Below are 23706 nucleotides of genomic sequence, written 5' to 3' on the forward strand. Positions count from 1 at the left end.
GCCTAACTTTTTTCTCATATATGAATTGTTTTCTCTCTGAACTTTCCAGGCAGGTGCCCTGATTAAAACTACTTCACTTTCCAGCCCCCAAGAAGGTCAAAGCAATTTTCATTCCTAGAAAAGTGAATTAAAATGTCTTTGGCACCCTTTTCATACATAGCACTCACATAGCTCATATTCCGGATTGGCACGGCAAATTAGCTTCGTCCTCATAGATTAGCAGGTTGTTAGGAAGGTTTTCTGGGAACCTATTCAAGAGAGTTCCCTTTAGATCAGAATTGTTCCCTTTATTTCACCTCACTCTTAGGTACAGGTGAAGGTTGTCCTAGGAGTAAATGTTAGTCTTCCCTCTTAAGAATCATGGCCGGGCGCGGTGGCTCAAGCCTGTAATCCCAGCACTTTGGGAGGCCGGAGATCGAGACCATCCTGGCTAATACGGTGAAACCCCGTCTCTACTAAAGATACAAAAACTAGCCGGGCGAGGTGGCGGGCGCCTGTAGTCCCAGCTACTTGGGAGGCTGAGGCAGGAGAATGGCGGAAACCCAGGAGGCGGAGCTTGCAGTGAGCTGAGATCTGGCCACTGCACTCCAGTCCGGGCGACAGAGCGAGACTCCGCCTCAAAAAAAAAAAAAGAATCATTGTTTAAGTACTTTTCCCAAATATGAATGGATTACTTTAGTTGGTTCAAAATTACAGTCTATTTCTTTATCTAGACCCCCTGTACTATAGCTAGTCTACGGAATATTTATTATGTTCATATTACAGGTTTCTTATCCTGTGGAATATATATTGGTCACCTTCAAAGAACACATCATTTTGTTGGGGAGATAAGACTAGTAGTGTGAGGTCTCCTTAATAGGGATGCCCTCCCTTGGGTTGCCAGGTAAGCATAGAAACTGAGCCATCTTTGAAGGTGAATCATCAGCTCTTTTTTGCTACTCGGTTTCACATGCCAAGGGAATAGACAATTGAGGACTCATGGGCAACCTAACCCTTGAGACCCCATGGCTTTCCTAAAGTTCCCTTCGTTTGCTAATACACCACATTATCCTCAGTGCTACCTCTGAAATCACACTATGAAATAGCTCCTACTATGTAATTCTGTAACATTTTTTTCCTGAATGTTTAGGTATATTTTGGCATGCAGGGATTAAGAAAATAGCTATCTGAGCATATATTTTATTGTTCACCAATGAACCGTACTTTGACCCTGTGGGTTAATGAATGAAAAGTATCTGCTATTAGGGTGTGGTTTCATCTTATCAATTATATATTTTTGTTTTGAAATTGGTCACCTTTGTCTTCAGCATTCTTTTCTCTTGGACAGACTGTTAATCTCTTCAGTCAAGGCAAGTACGTGAGTTAAGGGATTAACAGTCTGTCCAAGAGAAAAGAATTACATTCATGGCAAATGCCCCCCAATCAGTCACAACATACCACATACATATTATTCTTGATGAGCTTAAAGTAGCCACACAGCACTCAGGGCAGCCTCCACTAACTGAATGGAAATAAGCCTATTTGCCATATCTCCCTGAAACTTTCTGTTAACAAAGCCACAAAACTCTGAAACAAAGAAAAATTAGATAATATCAAGAGCCCATCTTCTAACACATCACCTAGCTCATTACTTTCAATACATATTTTCCAAACTAAAAATTAAAATCTCAACTCTTTAAGAGAAGTTTTTTACTTTTGTAATATAAGAGATTATCTTGGCAATATAGTTTTGATGCCAATATATTGAAACTTATATTACATTTCAGTGGTTTTGCAGTGTTTTCCCAAGTATGGTAGCTTTACCACCGGAGGTACACAGTGATTTCTGGGTGTTAAACAGATGAACATTTTTTATTTTAATAGCTATACAATGTAACCAGCAAATAAAACCATGTTTTCATGGATATTATTGCTTGGAATTAGTTAAGTTTTAAAACCTGGTTTAAAGAAAAATATCAAGTACTAGTATGAGAGATACCCAGTAGACAGAAATGATAGTAGAAAGCAAAAGACAAGTTTAAGAAATGCTGGTTTGTGTCAGCAGTGTACAGAAGATTGGAAACTCGGGGCTGCCATGAAAATGATAGGTGTTTGATCACCACAGCTATAGGAGTTCTTTGAAAGTAGATCTGGATAGTCTGAAATAGTCAAGGGCGGTATCCTCAGGGATGTCGTAACTGTTGACCTCAAGACCAATGCATCAATTAGAACAATATTTTAAGGGTGCTCAGCACTGCTGTGTATCACAGGATCCCTCCATAGGACATACATACTTGATCTGCTAGCGTTTTTGTCATACATTAGAATGAATGGGTGTGTGTTGGAATGTCTTGACACAGAGTTAACCTGAACACACATACAACTGGAATTCCCCTGTTACAGTAATATAATAGCAATTGCAGACAGTTTGGATTCTTTCTCACAGAGATTACTTTTGTTTGAGTAGAAATTCTACGTAATTCTGGCCAGTGCAGTGGATCACTTGAGGTCAGGAATTCAAGACCAGCCTGGCCAACGTGGTGAAACCCCATTTCTGCTTAAAATACAAAAATTAGCCGGGCGTGGTGGCGGACACCTGTAATCCCAGCTACTCGGGAGGCTGAGTCAGGAGAATCACTTGAACCCGGGAGGCAGAGGTTGCGGTGATCCGAGATCACACCATTGCACTCCAGCCTGGGTGACAAGAAAGAAATTCCGTCTCAAAAAAAGAAAAGAAGGAAAAAGAAATTCTGCATAAATCAGGCCAGGCGCAGTGGCGCATGCCTGTAATCCCAGCACTTTGGAAGGCTGAGGCAGGTGGATCACTTGAGGTCAGGAGTTCAAGACCAGCGCCAACATGGTGAAACCCCATCTCTACTAAAAATACAAAAAATTAGCCAGGCAGTGCCTGTAGTCCCAGCTACTCAGGAAGCTGAGGCAGGAGAATCAGTTGAACCCAGGAGGCAGAGGTTGCAGTTAGCTGAAGTCATACTACTGCACTCCAGGCTGGGCAACAGAGTAAGCCTCCGTCTCAAAAAAAAAAAAAAAGTCTACATAAATCTGATTTTTAAAAATAATAGTTCTCTTTGGAATTAAATCAGATACCAGTTTAGAAATGTCTTTCCCACTGTCTTTTCTACTATCTCTCCTGACCCCTAGTCCAGCTTCACGGGTAGTGTCTGTGTAACCTGATAAACCATAAACAGGGGTTCTCTGCAGCCATTAAAAGCAAAAGATGTAGTGGGTGTAGTTTAGTTGATAACTTAAATAGGTATTTTTAAAAGCTACAAGTCTCATACAGCATGGAAGTAATTTGTTGTGAGAATTGTAAGGAGCTAAATACTATTAAAGATTGCTGTATAAAGTTTGGGTTTGTTTGCATTTTTGTCTTCTATTGGAATTCTTTCGCCCAACACCCTTACTTCTCTCCATATACCTGCCTCTCTTCTCCACAAAAGATATAATTTTGCTTTCTAGTGCTATGAGGACCTCAGGGAAAGGAATTCTATAAATGCAGAATATTTTTTCCCCTTATTTCAGATCTTTTGCATAATACAGAATAGCAGTGTTTTAATTTTAATAACAATACTTTTGGGAAGTTTGCTATAGAATTTAAAAATAACTATTTTAATGGAAGGAATGTCAGGCTTTTTTAGAACTAAAGTTCAAGGACTGGGTTTTTCCTTTTGTTTTTCTGAAAGTAATTTTTTTTAAGTGTAGAAAAATTAGTTTTCTGCTTTCTGTCTAGTTTATCTTCTACCTCATGCCCTCTGTAATCACCATTATCATCTAACACCTAGCCCAGTGCCAGGAGGCATATAATAAATATTTGTTTAATGAGTGAGGAGGAAGTATTATTTTTTCACATATTATGGTATCATTAATGTATTTATTTGACCTAAAACAATTTTTAGATTTAAACATTAAGGAAACTAATATTATTAGTATGGTTTATAACTTAAATGATAAAGCCTTTTTCCTGTTCATTTATGTATCTTAAGGTAAGGGTAAGTATAGTAATGATAAATATGTCAGGTATTTGTACATTCCTTGTCAATTGAAAATAAGGTTGTTATATATTTGCACTGAAATTAACATATGTTGCTTTCACTTTATGTACTATATTTTAGAAGCATTTAATTTGAGATAGATTTAATACATAATTACCCTATTAAACATACTTTTATTTTGTTACATACACTCTGTAATCTTACTGATAAGTTGGGTCATTGTTGATTTTTACCTTAACCAGCAAATTCTTATACTCATGTAGAAGTCAGTTGTAGTAATCAATATGTAATAGGGAAACAGCTTGAAAATGAGTCTATAAAAAATTGATTTTGTTTCTCTTTAGATATGCTCTAAGTGTCTTGTCTTGACCAGGAAAAGAAAAAATACTGTTACCATTTCTTATTTTAACTATGTTGTGTTGTTCTCTCATGTAATGATAATGCTTTTTGAAGGAGGAATAAATGTAGAAAGACGACCCAGGAGTACGTACAAAAAGTTTCTCAGACTCTGATGCAGTCTGCTTAGTACTCCTCCTCTGCTAAATTAACTGACCAACCTGGGCCTGAGGACAGTATTTTCCTCTGAGCAAAGTTAGAGAGTTTACAGGATACTAATGTTACTTCTTTGTCTTGTTCCAACCAGCAGAGATAGCTAGTCTGAATTCGCTCACACAGTGTGATTCTCTTTGGAGTAATGGGTATTCTTGCTAGTAAGATACATAATCAAAATAGTTGAAGATTTATTTTGAAATATTTGTTTTTCTTCCTTGTTATTTACTTTTAAAGAACATCTTATATTTAGTAATTCCTTTTTGTTTAATTCTTTTCCCATCCACCTCTGCTTTGAGTGGTGGTTTTCAAATTAAACCATTTAAAAGCTAGAATCTGCTAGAAAATATTCTCCATATGCAAATGTTAGGTGGAAATTAGGATGTATTAGAATTGTCATGTGAATAACTGTTCACTATCTAATCAAGTAGGTGCCTGTGTTCCTAGCAATTAGCAAGTGCCTTGAAGAAACTAATGAGAAAAAAATTATTTTTCTTATATATGACAGATCCATTTTCCCTATAAATGTTACACATTAACATACTTGTTTATACAATCAGGAAGTGAAGAAGTACAGTTTTTTAAAAACCATGGAAGTAATTTGTTACTTCCAATAGAAATTGGTGAAATTTCTATTCGTATTAAATAATCTATGACAACCAGTTCATAAGTTGAATTTCCACTTAGCAAGATGTCAAAGTGAGTTTAGGCCAGGCGTCGTGGCTCACACCTGTAATCCCAGCACTTTGGGAGGCCGGGCAGATCGCCTGAGGTCAGGGGTTCAAGACCAACCTGGCCAACATAGTGAAACCCAGTCTTTACTAAAAATACAAAAATTAGCTTGGCATGTTGACGGGCACCTATAATCCTAGCTACTCAGTAGGCTGACGCAGGAGAATCACTTGAACCCAGGAGGCAGAGGTTGCAGTGAGCCAAGTTTAGTTGAACTAGCTAAGAGGCAAACGGCAATAAAATGTATTCAGTGACCCTCTTAATATATTCTGAAGTGAAATACATCTCTGTACATTTGTCAGTAATAGTGAAGCAGCTTTTTGCTAAATAGGTCACTAGGTTTTTGAAAGCAGAAGATTATGCCATTTGTTTTGATTGGATGAACCAAATGTTTCACTAAACCACATAATGTGAAAAAAAAGCAAGTCTTTTTCTATAGTTTAAATGTAGACATCTTGAAAATGAATAAGTAAATAATCTAATAAATTATAAAGACCTTTTAAATGGTTTTCATTGTTTTATGAGAAACTGAGTTGTAACTTTGAATGTAAATTATAAAATAATGTTACTTAAATATGACCACTTTACATGAATGTTTTTATCTGATCTGCAGAAATTCAAGGTTATTTCAATATTATTCTTTAGAGTGAAAGAAATGTAATCATTCCATCATTAACAGTGTTTTCACAGGGTACTACTGTGTAAATGCAGAAGGGGTGAGCCCTTTGGTATGAGAGAAGTAATTGAAATTCTTGTAATGAGACTAAGAAGACAACTTCTTCACCTCACTCAGTTATTCACAGCTAACTTAGTGGTTTGAGGTCACATGTTTTACTAAACACCTATCTAGCCATAGGATAGCTATTTTTAAAAAATATAATAAGCCAAGACCTAAAGATAAGAAGTCACTTCTTTTGACCAGAGAATTGGACGAAAGTTAAAGTAGAGATAATTATCTCTAGAGCTTCCTGGTCACCATCACAACTGATTGAGGCTAAAAGTAAATTAGAAGGACCAGAGAAACTGAGAAAGAAAGGAGGGAAAGAGAGAAAATAGAAACAGGTGACTGTGCTGGACAGTTGGAGTACTATATTATGTACCACATTGCAAGTCAGTGTCATGGGATGCCGTCCCCTTTTATTGTATTTAATTTCTTAATCTAATTGAACAAATACACAAATACGTGCAATTGTATTGTTGTAATGGTTAAAATAAAAATACATGGTTTTTATTCATTTATTGTCAAATACCAAAATCTTACTTAGAACATTAATATGCTGCACAAACATTGCTATGTCTCACTTTATGGGTGGCCTTTAAAAAAAGCAATAAGACCATTCACAATAAGTTGTTTCACTACACTAATTGTTAAGAAATATTTTTCTTTTATGGAATTCCTACAAATTAAAACATTTGCTCACTAAGCATTTCTGGTGAAATACCTTTATATGATCATATATAGTCATTATATTCCAGCCTGTCTTTTTACCTTGTATTTATTTGTGTCATTTTGTCCTCTCCCCAATTACTAGAATTTAAAAACGTTGAAAGCAAGAATTGTGGCCGGGTGCGGTGGTTCACGCCTGTAATCCCAGCACTTTGGGAGGCCGAGGCGGGCGAATCACAAGGTCAGGAGATGGAGACCATGCTGGCTAACATGGTGAAACCCTGCTTCTACTAAAAATACAAAAGATTAGCCAGGCGTGGTGGTGGACGCCTGTAGTCCCAGCTACTCAGGAGGCTGAGGCAGGAGAATGGCGTGAGCCTGGAGGCGGAGCTTGCAGTGAGCCGAGACCGCACCACTGCACGCCAGCCTGGGCGACAGTGAGACTCCATAAAAAAAAAAGCAAGAATTGTTAGGTTTCCACAGTGCCTAGCCCACAGAGTTAGTGCTTAGTAATTAAGTGTGTCAATTTAATTAGATTTTATTACTGTCTTCTAGACATCAACTAGTCAGGCAGTCTTCCGTCTCCAGTCTGGCATCTGCCATCTCTTCCGAGAAACTTTAATTAACAAAGGTTTTGTGGAAATCCAAACTCCTAAAATTATTTCAGGTAAGCTTCAAAATATTTCTCTTAATTTTTAAAAATAAATTTGCTATCCCCAGAGTTGCTTTATATTAATAAAATTTTTAACTTGAGAATCTGAGTGTCCATTAAGGTTTATTGCCATGAGACTACTATTTTGAAGACCATCTTACATAGCAACAATCATATATCACCAACATTAATAAGTACATTTTCTTTTTTTTTTCTTTTTTTTTTTGAGACGGAGTCTCCCTCTGTCACCCAGGCTGGAGTGCAGTGGCCAGATCTCAGCTCACTGCAAGCTCCGCCTCCCGGGTTCACGCCATTCTCCAGCCTCAGCCTCCCGAGTAGCTGGGACTACAGGCGCCGCCACCTCGCCCTGCTAGTTTTTTGTATTTTTAGTAGAGACGGGGTTTCACCGTGTTAGCCAGGATGGTCTCGATCTCCTGACCTCGTGATCCGCCCGTCTCGGCCTCCCAAAGTGCTGGGATTACAGGCTTGAGCCACCGCACCCGGCCAATAAGTACATTTTCTTATTCCAAGAGTCATTTTGTGATAATGATTGTAAAGTGAGGCAGTAACACACAAAGCAAGATTCTTGTTACAGAAGTTACACCAGGAACTACTTCATTATATAGATTTCTTTTGAAATTAGTATTGCAGTTTTGTTTTGTATAAACTATGTTGTAAAATCAGTAATACTAATGATGGGAAATTTTCCTTTTTTTTTTTTTTTTTTTTTTTTTTTTGAGACGGAGTTTCGCTCTTGTTGCCCAGGCTGGAGTGCAGTGTTGTGAATTCGGCTCACCGCAACCTCCCAGATTCAAGCGACTCTCCTGCCTCAGCCTCCCGAGTAGCTGGGATTATAGCCATGCGCCACCACGCCCTGCTAATTTTGTATTTTTAGTAGAGACAGGGTTTCTCCTTGTTGGTCAGGCTGGTCTCGAACTCCCAACCTGAGGTCGTTCGTCTCGGCCTCCCAGAGTGCTGGTATTTAAACAGATGTGAGCCACTGCACTTGGCTAATTCTTATTCTTGTATGAGAATCTTGTCTTAATCATTTTACCCTTTTTAGATTTGTTTAACACGAGAAAGTGTGTCACAAAGGGCATTTTGTTACAAATTCAAAATTGAACATTGTATTCTTAATAATTAGAAAAATGATTATTACAGCTGCTGGGGAAATTTTTTTAAAAAGGGAAAAATGATGAAGAATATCTTTTTTCATTTAAAAAAAAACTTTACAGCTCCAAAGGGGCTTTAATAGTTTTGAAATTGATGCAGAAAGGGAGCATATATATCCACAGAAGTGAAGTAAAAGCATAGCCAAAGAAGTAAATCTGGTTTAAATATAAATTATTTAGAATCACATAGAAGAAGACATACATAGGACTATGATTTAGCCACAATTCTTCATTTTCCAGTTTTTCTTAAAGTGAACTACCTGAGTATAAACTTTTTAACTAGAAGTTTGCATTGATAAGCTTACAATTGATTATAATAATGTAAATATAAATGTTTACATTTCAGCTGCCAGTGAAGGAGGAGCCAATGTTTTTACTGTGTCATATTTTAAAAATAATGCATACCTGGCTCAGTCCCCACAGCTATATAAGCAAATGTGCATTTGTGCTGATTTTGAGAAGGTTTTCTGTATTGGACCAGGTAAGATTTTGGCGGTTATGTTTTATCCAAGTTCATTAATTGTGCAGTAGTTACAATGTTAGGAATACATTTTACTTATGTAATGTACAGACACTTTGAAAGCTTAAATTATTTTATCTGCTGACTACACAAATGTTAGACTTTGAGGTAGAGATGATAATATATTTGGGTAGACATTTTCCAAAAAAAAATAATAATATGGTCAACAGTACTTTAAACAGTTGAGCATCGTTCCATGTGAGTGCAATTGTAAGCATTATATATTCTTACAGAAGAATGCTGAAGAAAATTTTTATCTTGAGAATATATCATTGTAAAAATGCATTTTTTTGAAAATATACACCATCTGAAATATACCTAAGTATATATTTTAATATACCTACATGCAGTTAGAACAGAATTAGCTCCCATTTGGACTTTTTTCAGCTCCCCATCAGCAGTAAAGAGCAGGTAGTTGCAGTGGCCAAAGTAATATATGTTTTTGTCCTTTATAACTTCTTACTCTTGTAAGTTTACAGTGTACCTCTGTCTAATTTGCTATCAATTTTATTCCAGAGCTGTTCTGTTTCACTATTTTGTTTGTATTGTTCTTACTATTGGTAGTGTGCTGATGTCCATTAGAAACTACTAACAAATATCATATATTTAATAAATTATATTAATGTGTTTTTAAGAAATGTTTGCTGAAAGTCAAGCACAGGCACATAATCATGTGGCAGTTTCTTTTTTGGAGCTAATTATAAGTGAAAAGCCAGTTTTACTTTATTCTTTAAAACTTACCAAGTTTTTTAATATATCTTTTTTGATAGCTTAATAAAAATTAAATACCTGCTAATAGAGAAACCAGCAAGATCATTAAGGGTCTTAATTTTCTGAATTTATTAACTAGTTATTTGTTGAACACCTGCTGCTTATATAACCTTGTGCTAGGTACCATGTACATAAAAGAAGAACCAGCCAGCACTTCTCAAATGTTAATATGCACACAGATTACCTGGAGATGTTGTTAAAATACAGATTCTGATCAGTAGATATGGGAAGAGGCCTGAGATTCTGCAGTTCTCACAAGTTCCTGGGTATTATTGATGCTGCTCATTTGCTGACCATGCTTTGAGTGATAAGGGAATCAACATTGTAGCCTGCTCCCAAGACTGAGTAAGACATGCATATGTATCACAGTCATAGGGAATAATCAAATAATTTTCACAACGAATAATCAGATTGTCCTTATACAATCAGCAAATGGGTGTTAATTATGTAGTATAAATAGTAAGTATAAAAAGAGAGAAAACAGAGTGTGCTAGAGTCACCATAAAAGAAAATGCAAACTGAGATGTGCTTTAAGGACAGAGTAGGATATGTAGACAACAGAGATGGCGTTCTAGAAGGAAGCAGAGTAAGTAAAGAGCAAGAACTACACAAGAAAACAAAATAAGACAAGTTAGTATTAAGAAGTGAGAAATATAGGTTAGGATTAACTTATGAAAGCATAAAGGTTTTAGGGTTTTGTTGTTATTTTATGTCTTACTACAGTAGTAATTTGGGAACCACTGTAAGTTTCTGAGCAAGAATGTGTTATAGGAATATTAGTGATGTGAAGGATGAGTCGAGCTAGAGTCAGGAAGACCGGGCAGGAGGAAAAGGCACTGAGGATATTAAGTCTAGACTGGATATTAGCTGGACTGAGCTAGTGGCTCATAATATCCTCAGTGCCTTTTCCTCCTGTCCAGTCTTCCTGACTGTAGCTCGACTCATCTTTCACATCACTAATATTCCTGTAAATGACTACTGTAGTTAAATGGAATATGTATGTTACTTTATTTGTAGAGTTTCACTTAGTTTGAGTCAGGTTTTAATAGAATTGAGAAGAACTCACTGTCTTGGTCATAATCGAATATATTTTTAAATATTGAGAAGACACCTCAGGATCTTGCATTCCCCCAGGGTTCTCATGAACCTCTCTTATTAATTTACATTTGGTACGGCTTTTATTGCATGACCATAGGAGTTTGTAATGAACTTGCTGTCCAAGAGAATGCGCAAACAGGTGGTTTATCAGAGGTCCTTCCAGCCCTGTAATATGAAAATAATGCCACTGAAATCCTACTAAGTACAGTTTTGTATTTAAATCCCAATTTATCCAAAATTGAAAACAGTATTTGCTGTTTATTTCTTTTATTAAATTCACAGTATTCAGAGCAGAAGACTCTAATACCCATAGACATCTAACTGAGTTTGTTGGTTTGGACATTGAAATGGCTTTTAATTACCATTACCACGAAGTTATGGAAGAAATTGCCGACACCATGGTACAAATATTCAAAGGACTTCAAGAAAGGTAAAAAGTATTTTATACACCTAGATGGACTTAATTTCAAATCAGTTTGGGCTCTTTAAAAAAAAATTCTTCAATTTAAACATGCAAACTAAGTTTCTATGAACATATATATAAAGATTTATCGGTTAGATGATCCATTTAATTGGTTGGAAAAATCCATACTCAGAATACTGTTTCTGGATTCAAATCATTTGGGGGCTCAACTAATTAACCTCTATTTTGCTGGTAAATTTACCACATTGTGAACAGTCCGACTGTATTTTGTTGTTGTCCTTGTTTCCTTTATACTGACATCCCGGATGTCTCAAGAAATACAGCATATGTTACTTTTAATAGTTTATTATTTGGGAAATAGTTTGAGGGTAATGCTTAAGAGGTTGGATTCAGCAACATCCAGATAGCCTGAGTTCAAATCCCAGCTCTGCTGCTTCTCTGTGTGGGCCTTGTGCAGATTATTTAACTCTGTGCCTCAGTTTCCTCAGCCATTAAGTGGAAATAGCATTATTACCCACCTCAGAGGTAAAAAGTTCCTTCAGTCAACTGAATCTGTCGACATGTAAATTAAGTCTGGTCAAATATGGTTAATTCTTAAATCAATTTATATTTACATTGAGTGCTCAGTAAAGATTAGAAACTAGTAGACTGAAGGGATGTTTAAACGTATTTGGATCTGATGAATTAACATTTACAGAAATATTAGATGTGTTCTAGATGTTCAGAAAATTGAATTATGTAGAATGTCCATTTAGCTACACCCTCAAAACTGGCAAAGAGCTCTTCCCTTTAAAAGTCATTGAAAGTTATGATGATGTTTACTTTGATGATGTTTAACATGGGGAAAATAGGAAAAGAAAATAGAAGTGAGTCAAGTTGATTAAGAAAGTCTCTATTTTTCCCTCTTTCTGTATTCGTGACTATATTTCAAGTATTAGGTAAGCTATAATAGTCTAAGCTGGCATTTTAATAACTGACAAAGGATCATATTAAAAATTTTTATTTGAAGGCCAGCGATTTATTCCTTATTGATGTATTTGTTCTGTTTCATTGGTATTTTAAAAGAGTTCAAAAATACGAATTTTATTTACTACATTGCAAGGCTAATGAGTAAGTTTAAGAATGTAGAAATTGGCCAGGCAGGCACGGTGGCTCATGCCTGTAATCCCAGCACTTTGGGAGGCTGAGTTGGGCGGATCACTTGAGGTCAGAAGTTCAAGACCGACCTGGCCAACTTAGCGAAACCCCATCTCTACTAAAAATACAAAGATTAGCGGCGCATGGTGGCATGCTCCTGTAATCCCAGCTTTGGAAGACTGAGGCAGGGGAATCGCTTGAACCCAGGAGGCGGAGGTGCAGTGAGCTGAGATCACACCACTGCACTCTAGCCTGAGCAACAGAGCAAGACTCCGTCTCAAAAAAAAAATAGAATGTAGAAATTAACTACTGATCTTATTTAAGAATACTGTAGCGTAAGTGCCAATATTTCCAGGCATTCTCTGCAGATCTGTGCCTTTGATGGCTAATTAATTGCAGACCGCCTTTTTCTTTTTATATCTTTGTTCTCTAAAACATTTTGATGCAGTTTATTTCAATCAATTTTCAATGGTTCATGGAACAACTGATAACATTTTCCTTACAAGACGAAATATACTTTAGAACTACACTGAAGGAACACACACAGCTTTTCTCATTTTCGGTTCACATTTATAATTCAAGAAAGTTTCAGAAACTCATTTTTTTAAAATACTGATAGCTTCTCTATTAAATAATAGAGTTTGACATTTCCACTTTGATTTTTATAACAACAGACCAAGCATGAATTTGGGTCCTTGAGATTAATCAAATCTCCACTTACAAATTGGATTCAAACGCCATTATTGCTGAACTTTTTCAGTAGAGTTAAGGTGGCAATTTGAAAATAAAAGCCTTCTTTGTATGTTCTTCAAGTCATTTAGGAATTTTAAATTTTGGTGTCACCTGTTTATTGGATTATCTGGCCTGTGTCATGTTCCTCTCATGTTTATCATTAGTATTTACCTCTCATAGAAAAATACATACACAAATGTATATGTATTATATTGTATGTATATGTATTGTATATATATCCAATATACATATACAAATATGTATATGTGTATAAAATACATATATAAATGTATTTTGAAGTATTGATAGTCATATTTTTATACTACCATTGGTAGACATGATGAATGGGAGTTGATATATAAAGGAAAGAAAAGCTATGTAAAGATGAATTGGGGGCCAGGCTCGGTGGCTCATGCCTGTAATCCCCGCACTTTTGGAGGCCGAGAGGGGCAGATCAGGAGGTTAGGAGTTTGAGACCTGGCCAGCACCATGCCTGGCCAGCATGGTGAAACCCTGTCTCTACTAAAAATACAAAAAATTAGCCAGGCGGCTGGGCGCGGTGGCTCAAGCCTGTAATCCCAGCACTTTGGGAGGCCGAGACGGGCGGATCACGAGGTCAGGAGATGGAGACCATCCTGGCTAACACAGTGAAACCCCGTCTCTACTAAAAATACAAAAACTAGCCAGGCGAGGTGGCGGGCGCCTGTAGTCCCAGCTACTCAGGAGGCTGAGGCAGGAGAATGGCCTAAACCCGGGAGGCGGAGCTTGCAGTGAGCTGAGATCCGGCCACTGCACTCCAGTCCGGGCGACAGAGCGAGACTCCGCCTAAAAAAAAAAAAAAAAAAAAAAAAAAAATTAGCCAGGCATGGTGGCACACGCTAGTTGTCCCAGCTACTCAGGAGGCTGAGGCAGGAGAATTGCTTGAATTGCCAAGATAGCTCCACTGCACTCCAGCCTGGGCAACAGAGTGAGACTCCGTCTAAAAAAATAATTAATTAATTAATTAATTATGGGGTCTTTCTAACCCTTCTTATATCAAGATTTTAATAAATCACTGGCTAAGCTTTATTCCCATGAAAGTCTGTAAGACCAATCAAGAAATGATGGTGTTTTAATTTCGAGAATATAAATTCTAGGCCAGGCGTGGTGTACATCTGTAATCCTAACACTTTGGGAGGCCGACGCCGGCAGATTGCTTGAGTCTAGGAGTTCGAGACCAGCGTGGACAACATGGTGAAACCCCGTCTCGGCCGGGCGCGGTGGCTCAAGCCTGTAATCCCAGCACTTTGGGAGGCCGAGACGGGCGGATCACGAGGTCAGGAGATCGAGACCCTCCTGGCTAATACAGTGAAACCCCGTCTCTACTAAAAATACAAAAAAAAACTAGCCGGGCGAGGTGGTGGGCGCCTGTAGTCCCAGCTACTCGGGAGGCTGAGGCAGGAGAATGGCGTAAACCCGGGAGGCGGAGCTCGCAGTGAGCTGAGATCCGGCCACTGCACTCCAGCCTGGGCGACAGAGCGAGACTCCGCCTCAAAAAAAAAAAAAAGAAACCCCGTCTCTACAAAAAGTAACAAAAAGAGGCCGGGCGCGGTGGCTCAAGCCTGTAATCCCAGCATTTTGGGAGGCCGAGACGGGCGGATCACGAGGTCAGGAGATCGAGACCATCCTGGCTAATACGGTGAAACCCCGTCTCTACTAAAAAAATACAAAAAACTAGCCGGGCGACGAGGCGGGCGCCTGTAGTCCCAGCTACTCGGGAGGCTGAGACAGGAGAATGGCGTGAACCCGGGAGGCGGAGCTTGCAGTGAGCTGAGAGCCGGCCACTGCACTCCAGCCTGGGCGGCAGAGCAAGACTCCGTCTCAAAAAAAAAAAAAAAAAGTAACAAAAAGTTAGCCGGTCGTAGTGGTACATGCCTGTAGTCCCAGCTAATCAGGAGGCTTGAGGTGGGAAGATCGATTGAGCCCAGAAGGCCAAAGTTGTGGTGAGCCAAGATTGCACCTCTGCGCTCCTGAAATAAAAACCCTGTCTCAGAAATAAAAAAAATAAAAGTAGAATGTAAATTCTAGGTAAAGAATTCTATATATAAAATACAAACGTACTTTTTTCTGTATATAGAATATAAACATACTTTTTTCAAGTCTGTTAATTACGAAAAACTTTCAAACACATACAAAAGGATATGCAATAGTCTAATGAGCCCCCATGAACTCACCAACCAGTTTCAGTCCTTGTCAACCTGTGGCCAATTTTGTTTAACCATTTCCCTCATTCACTATTATTTTGAAGCAAATCGGAACCTTTTTGTTTTTTGAGATGGAGTCTTGCTCTGTCAACCCAGGCTGGAGGGCAGTGGCAAGATCTTGGCTCACTGCAACCTCCACCTCTTAGGCTCAAATGATTCTCCTGCCGCAGCCTCCTAACCACGCCCAGATAATTTTTGTAGTTTGAGTAGAGATGGGGTTTCACCATGTTGGCCAGGCTGGTCTTGAACTCCTGACCTCAGGTGATCCACCTCCCAAAGTGCTGGGATTACAGGTGTGAGCCACTGCACCTGGCCAAAAATAAACTTTTTAAATCTCAATAAAATATCATCTTCCATAGCAGAAATTCAGCTCAGTGCGGTAAACATTGTCTTGTACCTTCTATATATATATAGGGTAAGCATTGTACTATAGAGATTATCAAAATGGGAAATTGGCACTTCTCTGAACATACAGTGTAATATGGATGCGGGAAGATAAGACAAATACTCATTAATTTGGTCTTCCTCAGTGATAACAAGAATTGTTAAAGAATTAAAAAGTCAGATTTTTGTACTGCTTTATATTAAAAAAAGGGCATTTTATGTTTCTAACTATATTAACTGAGTTATAAAGAAACTTTTTAATCCTTTGATGTTACTGTGGTTACAAAAACATGAGATTGAAAAATGGTGTTAAATATTTTAAGTATTTAAATTTCATTCTTTAATAATTTGATCATGCTTTTCCTGATGTATATACTGATTCAAAGATTGATTTTTGTATATTGCCACAGTGACCTCTTGTGGAGGAAACATTTATCTCACACATTTTCTTAACTAAATCATTCTGCAAATAGGTTTCAGACTGAAATTCAAACGGTGAATAAACAGTTCCCATGTGAGCCATTCAAATTTTTGGAGCCAACTCTAAGACTAGAATATTGTGAAGCATTGGCTATGCTTAGGGAAGCTGGAGTCGAAATGGGAGATGAAGACGATCTGAGGTTTGTCTTTGTGATTTTTTTTTTTTTTTTTTACTTTAAATTCCAGGCTCCATGTGCAGAACATGCAGGTTTGTTACATAGGGACACATGTGCCATGGTGGTTGGCTGCACCTATTGACCCGTCCTCCAAGTTGTCTTTGTGATTTTTAAAACCTTAGTAATTTGGTTTAAGGTAAAAGAGAATGAAAATATTAATAAATTTTTTTCACCTGATACACTTATATTTTATTAACTTTGGTATACAGTATGATGCTGTTTTATATAATGTGTGATCTGAAATAAAAATGTTTACTATGGTTTGCTTAAGTTTTCATAATTTTGTTTATAAACACCATTTTCCATTATTTTCCCCTCATGTTTGTAACTCTAAAGAGTATAGGGAGTTTTGCCTGTGATTTTATCTTCTAATATGTTACTTCTCTTTCCAAATTAGTGGTATTAGAGAAAGTAGACAGCAGTCTAAGTCCATCCCCACACAGGATCAGGGTATAAACTGTTAACATCCAAAAGTTATAAAAGTCAATATTGTTTATATAGTATCATACATACTATATTATATGTAGTATTTGGTATAGAGTGGGTATTTGTTTTCTCTTCTCCCCTCTGGTCCCTTACGACAGACTTTTACCCACAACCCTCTCCTACAACCTGGAAAGAATAACCCTCCTAGTATCCCTGGTATTCAGAGTATAATCTAAATTCAGATCATGTAACTTATAATTTTGAAACAAATTATGTCGTTTAATAAAGATTGAGGCTGGGCATGTTGGCTCGCTCCTGTAATCACAGTACTTTGAGAGGCCGAGGTGGGAGGATCATTTGAGGCCAGGATTTCGGGACCAGCCTGGACAACACAGATCCTGTCTCTACAAAAAAATTTAAAATTTAGCTGAACGTGGTGGCACACACCTGTAGTCCCAGCTACTCTGGAGGCTGAGGCAATTGAGTCACTTGTGTCCAGGAGTATCAAGGCTGTAGTAACCCACGATCATGCCTGGGTGATAGAGTGAAACCCTGTCTGTAAAAAATAAAACATGTAAAGGTTGAAAATTTCTATCTACTTTTATTTTATTCAAGACTTCCTTGAATGATTCCTTTAAACCATCACAATACTTACGTATTTTAGGAGGGAAAGGAAATGATTATTGTCACTTTTTAGGGTTTTTCAAAAAACAATTCACCCAAAACCGTTTATTTTTGTTTAACAAAAAAATATATATATGGCTTTAAACATTGCCTCCATTGCTAGATGATATTTTAAGGCAAAATAAAAATCCTACAAGCTTGAGTAGTATTTTTTTAAGTATTTTAGAAATTGTTTTTACATAGGAAACTAAAGTAACTACCTCTTGGCTATAGAAATGTAACATGTTCATATAAACACTATTTTAAAACCTTGGATAATACTAATTTTTATTTCATAGACCATTGATAAAGAGTACCAAAAAGGGAAGACTATTTCATGGCAAGACAAGCCCATATTAGTGTAGCGAACTTTTATTATGTGTAATTATAGGAAATTATTTCATCCATGATATTTCTGAATCGATGAATTGCTAAATTCTGTTTATTGCTTTAATTAAATATTTGAACAGCATCTACTAAGCGCTGAGTCACTCTGCCAAAGTATACTCATAAGTGATTTTCAATAGGACTTGCCTTTTAAGAAAAGAGCAGAATAGACAACTGCATGTTTTGGCCAAATTTTGTAATCCCTTGAGAAACTCAAATAGAAGAAGTTCCTCATTAACGTCTTTAAGTTGCCGTTTCATCTTCAAACACTGATTTCGCGTTTCTTTTTCAGTACGCCAAATGAAAAGCTGTTGGGTCACTTGGTAAAGGAAAAGGTAGGACTCTTGTATATGCTGGATTTCTTTTTCTAATTCTGAAATGTCTCTTGGGACTAAAAACAGTTGCAGAGGGGACTGAGCTTCCTAGAATAGTGTGATTCTGGAATAAATAAAAACTTAAGAGGGACGTTAAAAAAATTTTTTTCTTAGAAAAATGAGAAATATTCAGATAGCCTGCCTTTCTCCCAGATGATTTGATTAACTCAGTATTTAATATTTCTACGAAGTTGTTCTGAGGTGTCTCTAAAAGTGATAGTTAGAATGTCGGATTAGTTAGAAATGACCTCCAAGTTATTTGAAATTATTTAGATTTGATCTTCCCTGTGTACCCCTGCTGTTTCATGAGACTTAAAGATGAATGAGCTTCCTCTCTGCCTCTTATGTAATAGCTACTTTCCAATCTCATTTTCTAAAACCAAGACTCCAAAGAGGATAAAAGCTAAGCTTAGTGTGATCTTTTTAAAATTTTTAAGATACTGGTATAATGAAAAGGAAAATTAGTCCTTGAGCTCCTCCTACTGGTTGCACTTGAAACTGTTAAACTAGAGAACTGATATTTCTGAAGCCATACAATATTCAGTTTATACTTTTAAAATGCTGTTTCAGCAGAGCCAATTTCAGTTTGTCAGCTGTTAACATCCTCTTCTCAAGTTTTATCAAAAATGTTGAAAGTCAAAAACGGTTAAAATGTAATTTTTTTTTTTTTTTTAGACGGAGTTTCACTCTTATTGCCCAGGCTGGAGTGCAGTGTGGCACTACCTCGGCTCACTGCAACCTCCACCCACTGGGTTCAAGCAGTTCTCCTGCCTCAGCCTCCCAAATAGCTGAGATTACAGGTGCCCACCACCACACCCAGCTATTTTTTTGTGTTTAGAGACGGGGTTTCACCATGTTGGCCAGGCTGGTCTCAAACTCCTGACCTCAGGTGATCCACCTACTTCGGCCTCCCAAAATTCTAGGATTACAGGCATGAGCCACCGCACCCGACCCTGAAATGTAATTTATTTCTTTTTAATTAAATCTAGGTCACATAGTAAGCATTCTCTAAAAAAAGTTGTAATTTCAAGTTAATGTCATTTATTTCTTTCAGTTGCAGCATTCATTTGAAGAAAACTACCAAAATCTCATGTATATATCTAGATAAAAATTTAAATTGTTGGGAAGATAATCCATGTTTTTCAATGATGAATATTACAAATTACATCAAATTTCCCAAAATAATTCATAGACTTAATATAGTTTCTATAACAACCAAAAGGATTTCAGATAATTTTTTTTTATTATAAAATGTATCAGAATGACTAGACGAACTAGAATAACAAAGAAAAAAGTAAAAATCAAAGATGTTTATCAAAGCATGATTTAGAATGGGGGAGAAATTAGAAAGGGATTACATGTTCAAAAAAAAAAAACAGGAAAAAAATGAATATTTAAACCGTAAGCCTAGCACAGTGGCTCATGCCTGTAATTCTAGCACTTTGAGAGGCCAACATAGGAGGATCACTTGAGGCCAGGAGTTCAAGACCAGCCTGGGCAAACACAGCGAGATTCCATCTCTACAAAAAATTTTAAACATTAGCCAGGTTCCTGTTTAAGCCATGATCGCATCATGCACTCCAGCCTAAGCAACAGAACAAGACCCTATCTCTTTAAAAAAAAAAAAAAAATTTTTTTTTGAGAACTATGAATAATAAGCAATGCCTAAAAATTAGATATTGCAAGAATTTATGACACCATGGCAAAATGCTATATGATAAAAATGTTACCTGAAAAAAAGCAAGATATTCATTGTATATACAATATAATTAGAGTAATTATGAAGAACCAATGTTTTTGTGTAAAAAAGTTAATTACCAAAATGTTAGCCATTTTACTTTTTAAAAATGTATTTTAATTGCATTTATTCTTTTTATAGTATGATACAGATTTTTATATTCTTGATAAATATCCATTGGCTGTAAGACCTTTCTATACGATGCCTGACCCAAGAAATCCCGTAAGTAATTCGGTTTTAAGTAACCCATTTGGGAGCAGAAGGGAAATTTTATTGTCACTGTCAGATTGCATAATGGGAATAATGATTTTCATTAATAATTTGCAGTTTTGATACACATACGTATTACCACTGATGTCTGTCACCACTGGTCAAAATGATACTGTAAAATCTGAATATTCTAGAAAATTAATTTTTAAAATCTATGTTAAAGTCATTATCCTTGGTCATTTTTCTGAAGATTAATAAGGCAGAAAGACTATGTAAATTACAAATGGTACTACTAGATTTGCATACTTTAGCAAATCATCCTGTCATTGACCTTAAACTGGGAATTCACATTGTATCCTGGGAGTTAATAATCTAAATAATGTCTTACGGTCTTTTACCATTTTTCCATTGCAGTGGTTTCTAAACTTTACCGTGCATCAGAATCACTCGGAGGGCTTTTTAAAACATCGATTGCTGGGGCCCACCCAGAATTTCTCATTAGTTGCTCTGGAATGGGAGCCTGATCATTTTGCTGGCCCCACTCCAGACCAACTAACAAATTTCTGGTAATACTGAAGCTACTGGTCCAGGAATCACACTTTGAGAACCACTGGTTTATTGAAAGACAGGGGATTAAAGTAATAATAAAGACTCACACCTATTAACTTGGAGTTCCAGAAGTCACCCCAAAAATCATATCATGCTTAAAAACATCTCAGATGATAAAGTGAAATAAGGATCAGCACTGCTTCTTAAAAATTAGATGTGGCGCTCTGATTTGTTATTGGGGGGTATGGGAGGAGAGCACAAAATCTGATGTAAACAAAGAAAAAGTTATTCAGCCCTCAGTAGTTTAATTCTACTTTAGAGAACAAGGTTGCATTGTTAATTATAGGAAAAAATGAACTTGCTTTTCATGCAGCAGAGATTTTTTTCTGTATGTGTGGAATTGAAATAGGATAGTAGTCACTTGAAGAGTGGTGTTTTTTCTCTTGCAGAAACAGTCCAACTCTTACGATATGTTCATGAGAGGAGAAGAAATATTGTCAGGAGCTCAAAGAATACATGATCCTCAGCTGCTAACAGAGAGAGCTTTGCATCATGGAATTGGTAAACAACTTAAAATAATTTAAGAGAGTGTATTTTCTGAAAATAATACATTGTAAACATTTAAAAGACTTCTCGGTCTTTTTAAAAAGTCTCCATTGAACGGTAATTGCTTTTGTGATTTTTTAAGATAAATAAGATGATAAATTACATTTTGTTTTGTTTTGTGTCTTTTTGTAGATTTGGAGAAAATCAAGGCTTACATTGATTCCTTCCGCTTTGGAGCTCCTCCTCATGCTGGTGGAGGCATTGGTAATATTCTGTTATTGCTTACAAATAAGTTTGTAAGTTGTAAGTATAATACAAATTTGAATTACAAGAATTTTTAAAAGTCAATTATGACGTAAGTGAAAATTTGATTTCCAAGAAACAAAATGAACAGCTAACTTGGGTGTTTTAAAATATTATTGTCATAAAGTTCTAGCCATTTTTTTTCTCTTAAGAGTTTTTAGAAGCCAAATGCCTTGTAAGTGGAGTACCCTGTTTTCTCTCTTGCTACTGTGAGTTCATTCACATTAGCTCAAATTAAAACTCTACCTTAAAATAGCTCAAAGAGCTGCTAAGTGTTTTTATTGAGATGTAGCACTTGATTGACTTTAAGAACACTTCTACAGTATATGTAAGGGACTGCTCTGCAATTTAAAATCAGTAAATATTTAACTCATCTTTGGATGTCCATATCAAACATTCTTTTTTTTTTTTTTTTTTTTTTTTTTTTGAGACGGAGTCTCGCTCTGTCGCCCAGGCTGGAGTGCTGTGGCCGGATCTCGGCTCACTGCAAGCTCCGCCTCCCGGGTTCACGCCATTCTCCTGCCTCAGCCTCCCGAGCAGCTGGGACTACAGGCGCCCACCACCTCGCCCGGCTAGTTTTTTGTATTTTTTAGTAGAGACGGGGTTTCACCGTGTTAGCCAGGATGGTCTCGATCTCCTGACCTCGTGATCCACCCGACTCGGCCTCCCAAAGTGCTGGGATTACAGGCTTGAGCCACCGCGCCCGGCCTCAAACATTCTTAAAACTTTTGAATGTATAGTTTTATTGAAGTTTTTGTTGTTTGTTTTGGGGTTTTTTGGAAAATACAATATATACTTACAAAATTTTCAAATTAAAATTGGTAGAGGGACAGTCTTTTCAATAGATGGTACAGAGAAAACTGATGTCCATTTGCAGAAGATTGAAATTAGACACTTACCTAACATCATATACAAAAATAAACTCAAAATGGATCAAAGGCCTAAATGTAAAACCTGTATTTAAATCGCGAATAGGCATATGGAAAAAAATGCTCGACATCACTAAACATTAGGGAAATATAAATTAAAACCTCAGTGAGATAACCATCTCACACCTGTGGCTGTTAGCCAAAAGATAATGGATAATTGTTGGTGAGGATGTGGAGAAAGGGGAATCCGTATTTGTAAATAGTTGACATGTATAATAGGGAATGTAAAATTGGTACAGTTGTTAGGAAAAACAGCATGAAGATTCTTCTAAACGTTACAATGAGAATTACTATATGATTCAATAATTCCTTTTCTGGTCTTATATACCAAGGGAAATAAAATCAGTATGTTGAAGAGATTTGTGCACTCTCATGTTCAATGCAGCATTATTTACAATAGCCAAGATATAGAAATGACCTTAGTGTCCATCAGTGGATGAATGGATAAAGAAAGTATAGTATAGATTGAGTATCCCTTACCCAAAATGCTTGGGACCAGAAGCATGTCTGATTTTGGATTTTTTTTCAGATTTTATAATATTTGCATTGTACTTACTGTTAAACATGCCAAATCTAGAAATCTGAAATGCTCCAGTGAGCATTTTTGTTTTTTTTGTTTGTGTTTTTGAGTATCATGTTGGCATTCAAAAAGTCTCAGATTTTGAAGTATTTTGAATTTTCATATTAGGAATACTCAACCTATTTTATCTATACAATGAAATAACACTCTGCCTTTAAAAAGAAGGAAATCCTGTCATTTGTAGCAATGTGGATTAACCTAGAAGACATCATGCTAAACAAATTAGCAAATCAGACACAGAAAGACAAATACTGCATGATCTCACATACATATGGTACCTTTTAAAAGTTGAACCCATAGACAAAGAGTAGAATGGTTGTTGGAATGGGGAGAAGTTGGTCTAAGGGTATGAAGATTGAATTAGGATGATTAAGTTCTGGAGATCCATTGTTCTACATTGTGACTGCAGGTAATAATGTATGCTTGAAAATTGTTAAAAGAGTAGATTTTAAATGTTCTTTCCACAAAAAATATAGGTATGAAAGATGATAGATAAGTTAATCAGCTTGATTTAATCATTTCACAGTGTATCAGAGTGTCACATTGTACACTGTA

The 23706-nt window shown here is 36.7% G+C and overlaps 1 protein-coding gene across 1 annotated transcript in view; it reads left to right on the top strand.

Moving 5' to 3' along the window:
* The window catches only part of DARS1 (aspartyl-tRNA synthetase 1), an 85095-nt gene that overhangs the window by 58069 nt on the left and 3320 nt on the right, over positions 1 to 23706 (top strand). The window contains exons 8-15 of the mRNA XM_033231651.1: positions 7213 to 7324; positions 8828 to 8962; positions 11153 to 11300; positions 16264 to 16410; positions 18215 to 18257; positions 20176 to 20256; positions 21243 to 21354; positions 21532 to 21603. Coding sequence (XP_033087542.1) covers positions 7213 to 7324; positions 8828 to 8962; positions 11153 to 11300; positions 16264 to 16410; positions 18215 to 18257; positions 20176 to 20256; positions 21243 to 21354; positions 21532 to 21603 — 850 coding nt within the window. The remainder of the gene's footprint in view (positions 1 to 7212; positions 7325 to 8827; positions 8963 to 11152; positions 11301 to 16263; positions 16411 to 18214; positions 18258 to 20175; positions 20257 to 21242; positions 21355 to 21531; positions 21604 to 23706) is intronic.

This window comes from Trachypithecus francoisi, unplaced genomic scaffold (assembly GCF_009764315.1).
Source record: "Trachypithecus francoisi isolate TF-2019V2 unplaced genomic scaffold, Tfra_2.0 Lachesis_group13, whole genome shotgun sequence".
NCBI lineage: Eukaryota > Metazoa > Chordata > Mammalia > Primates > Cercopithecidae > Trachypithecus > Trachypithecus francoisi.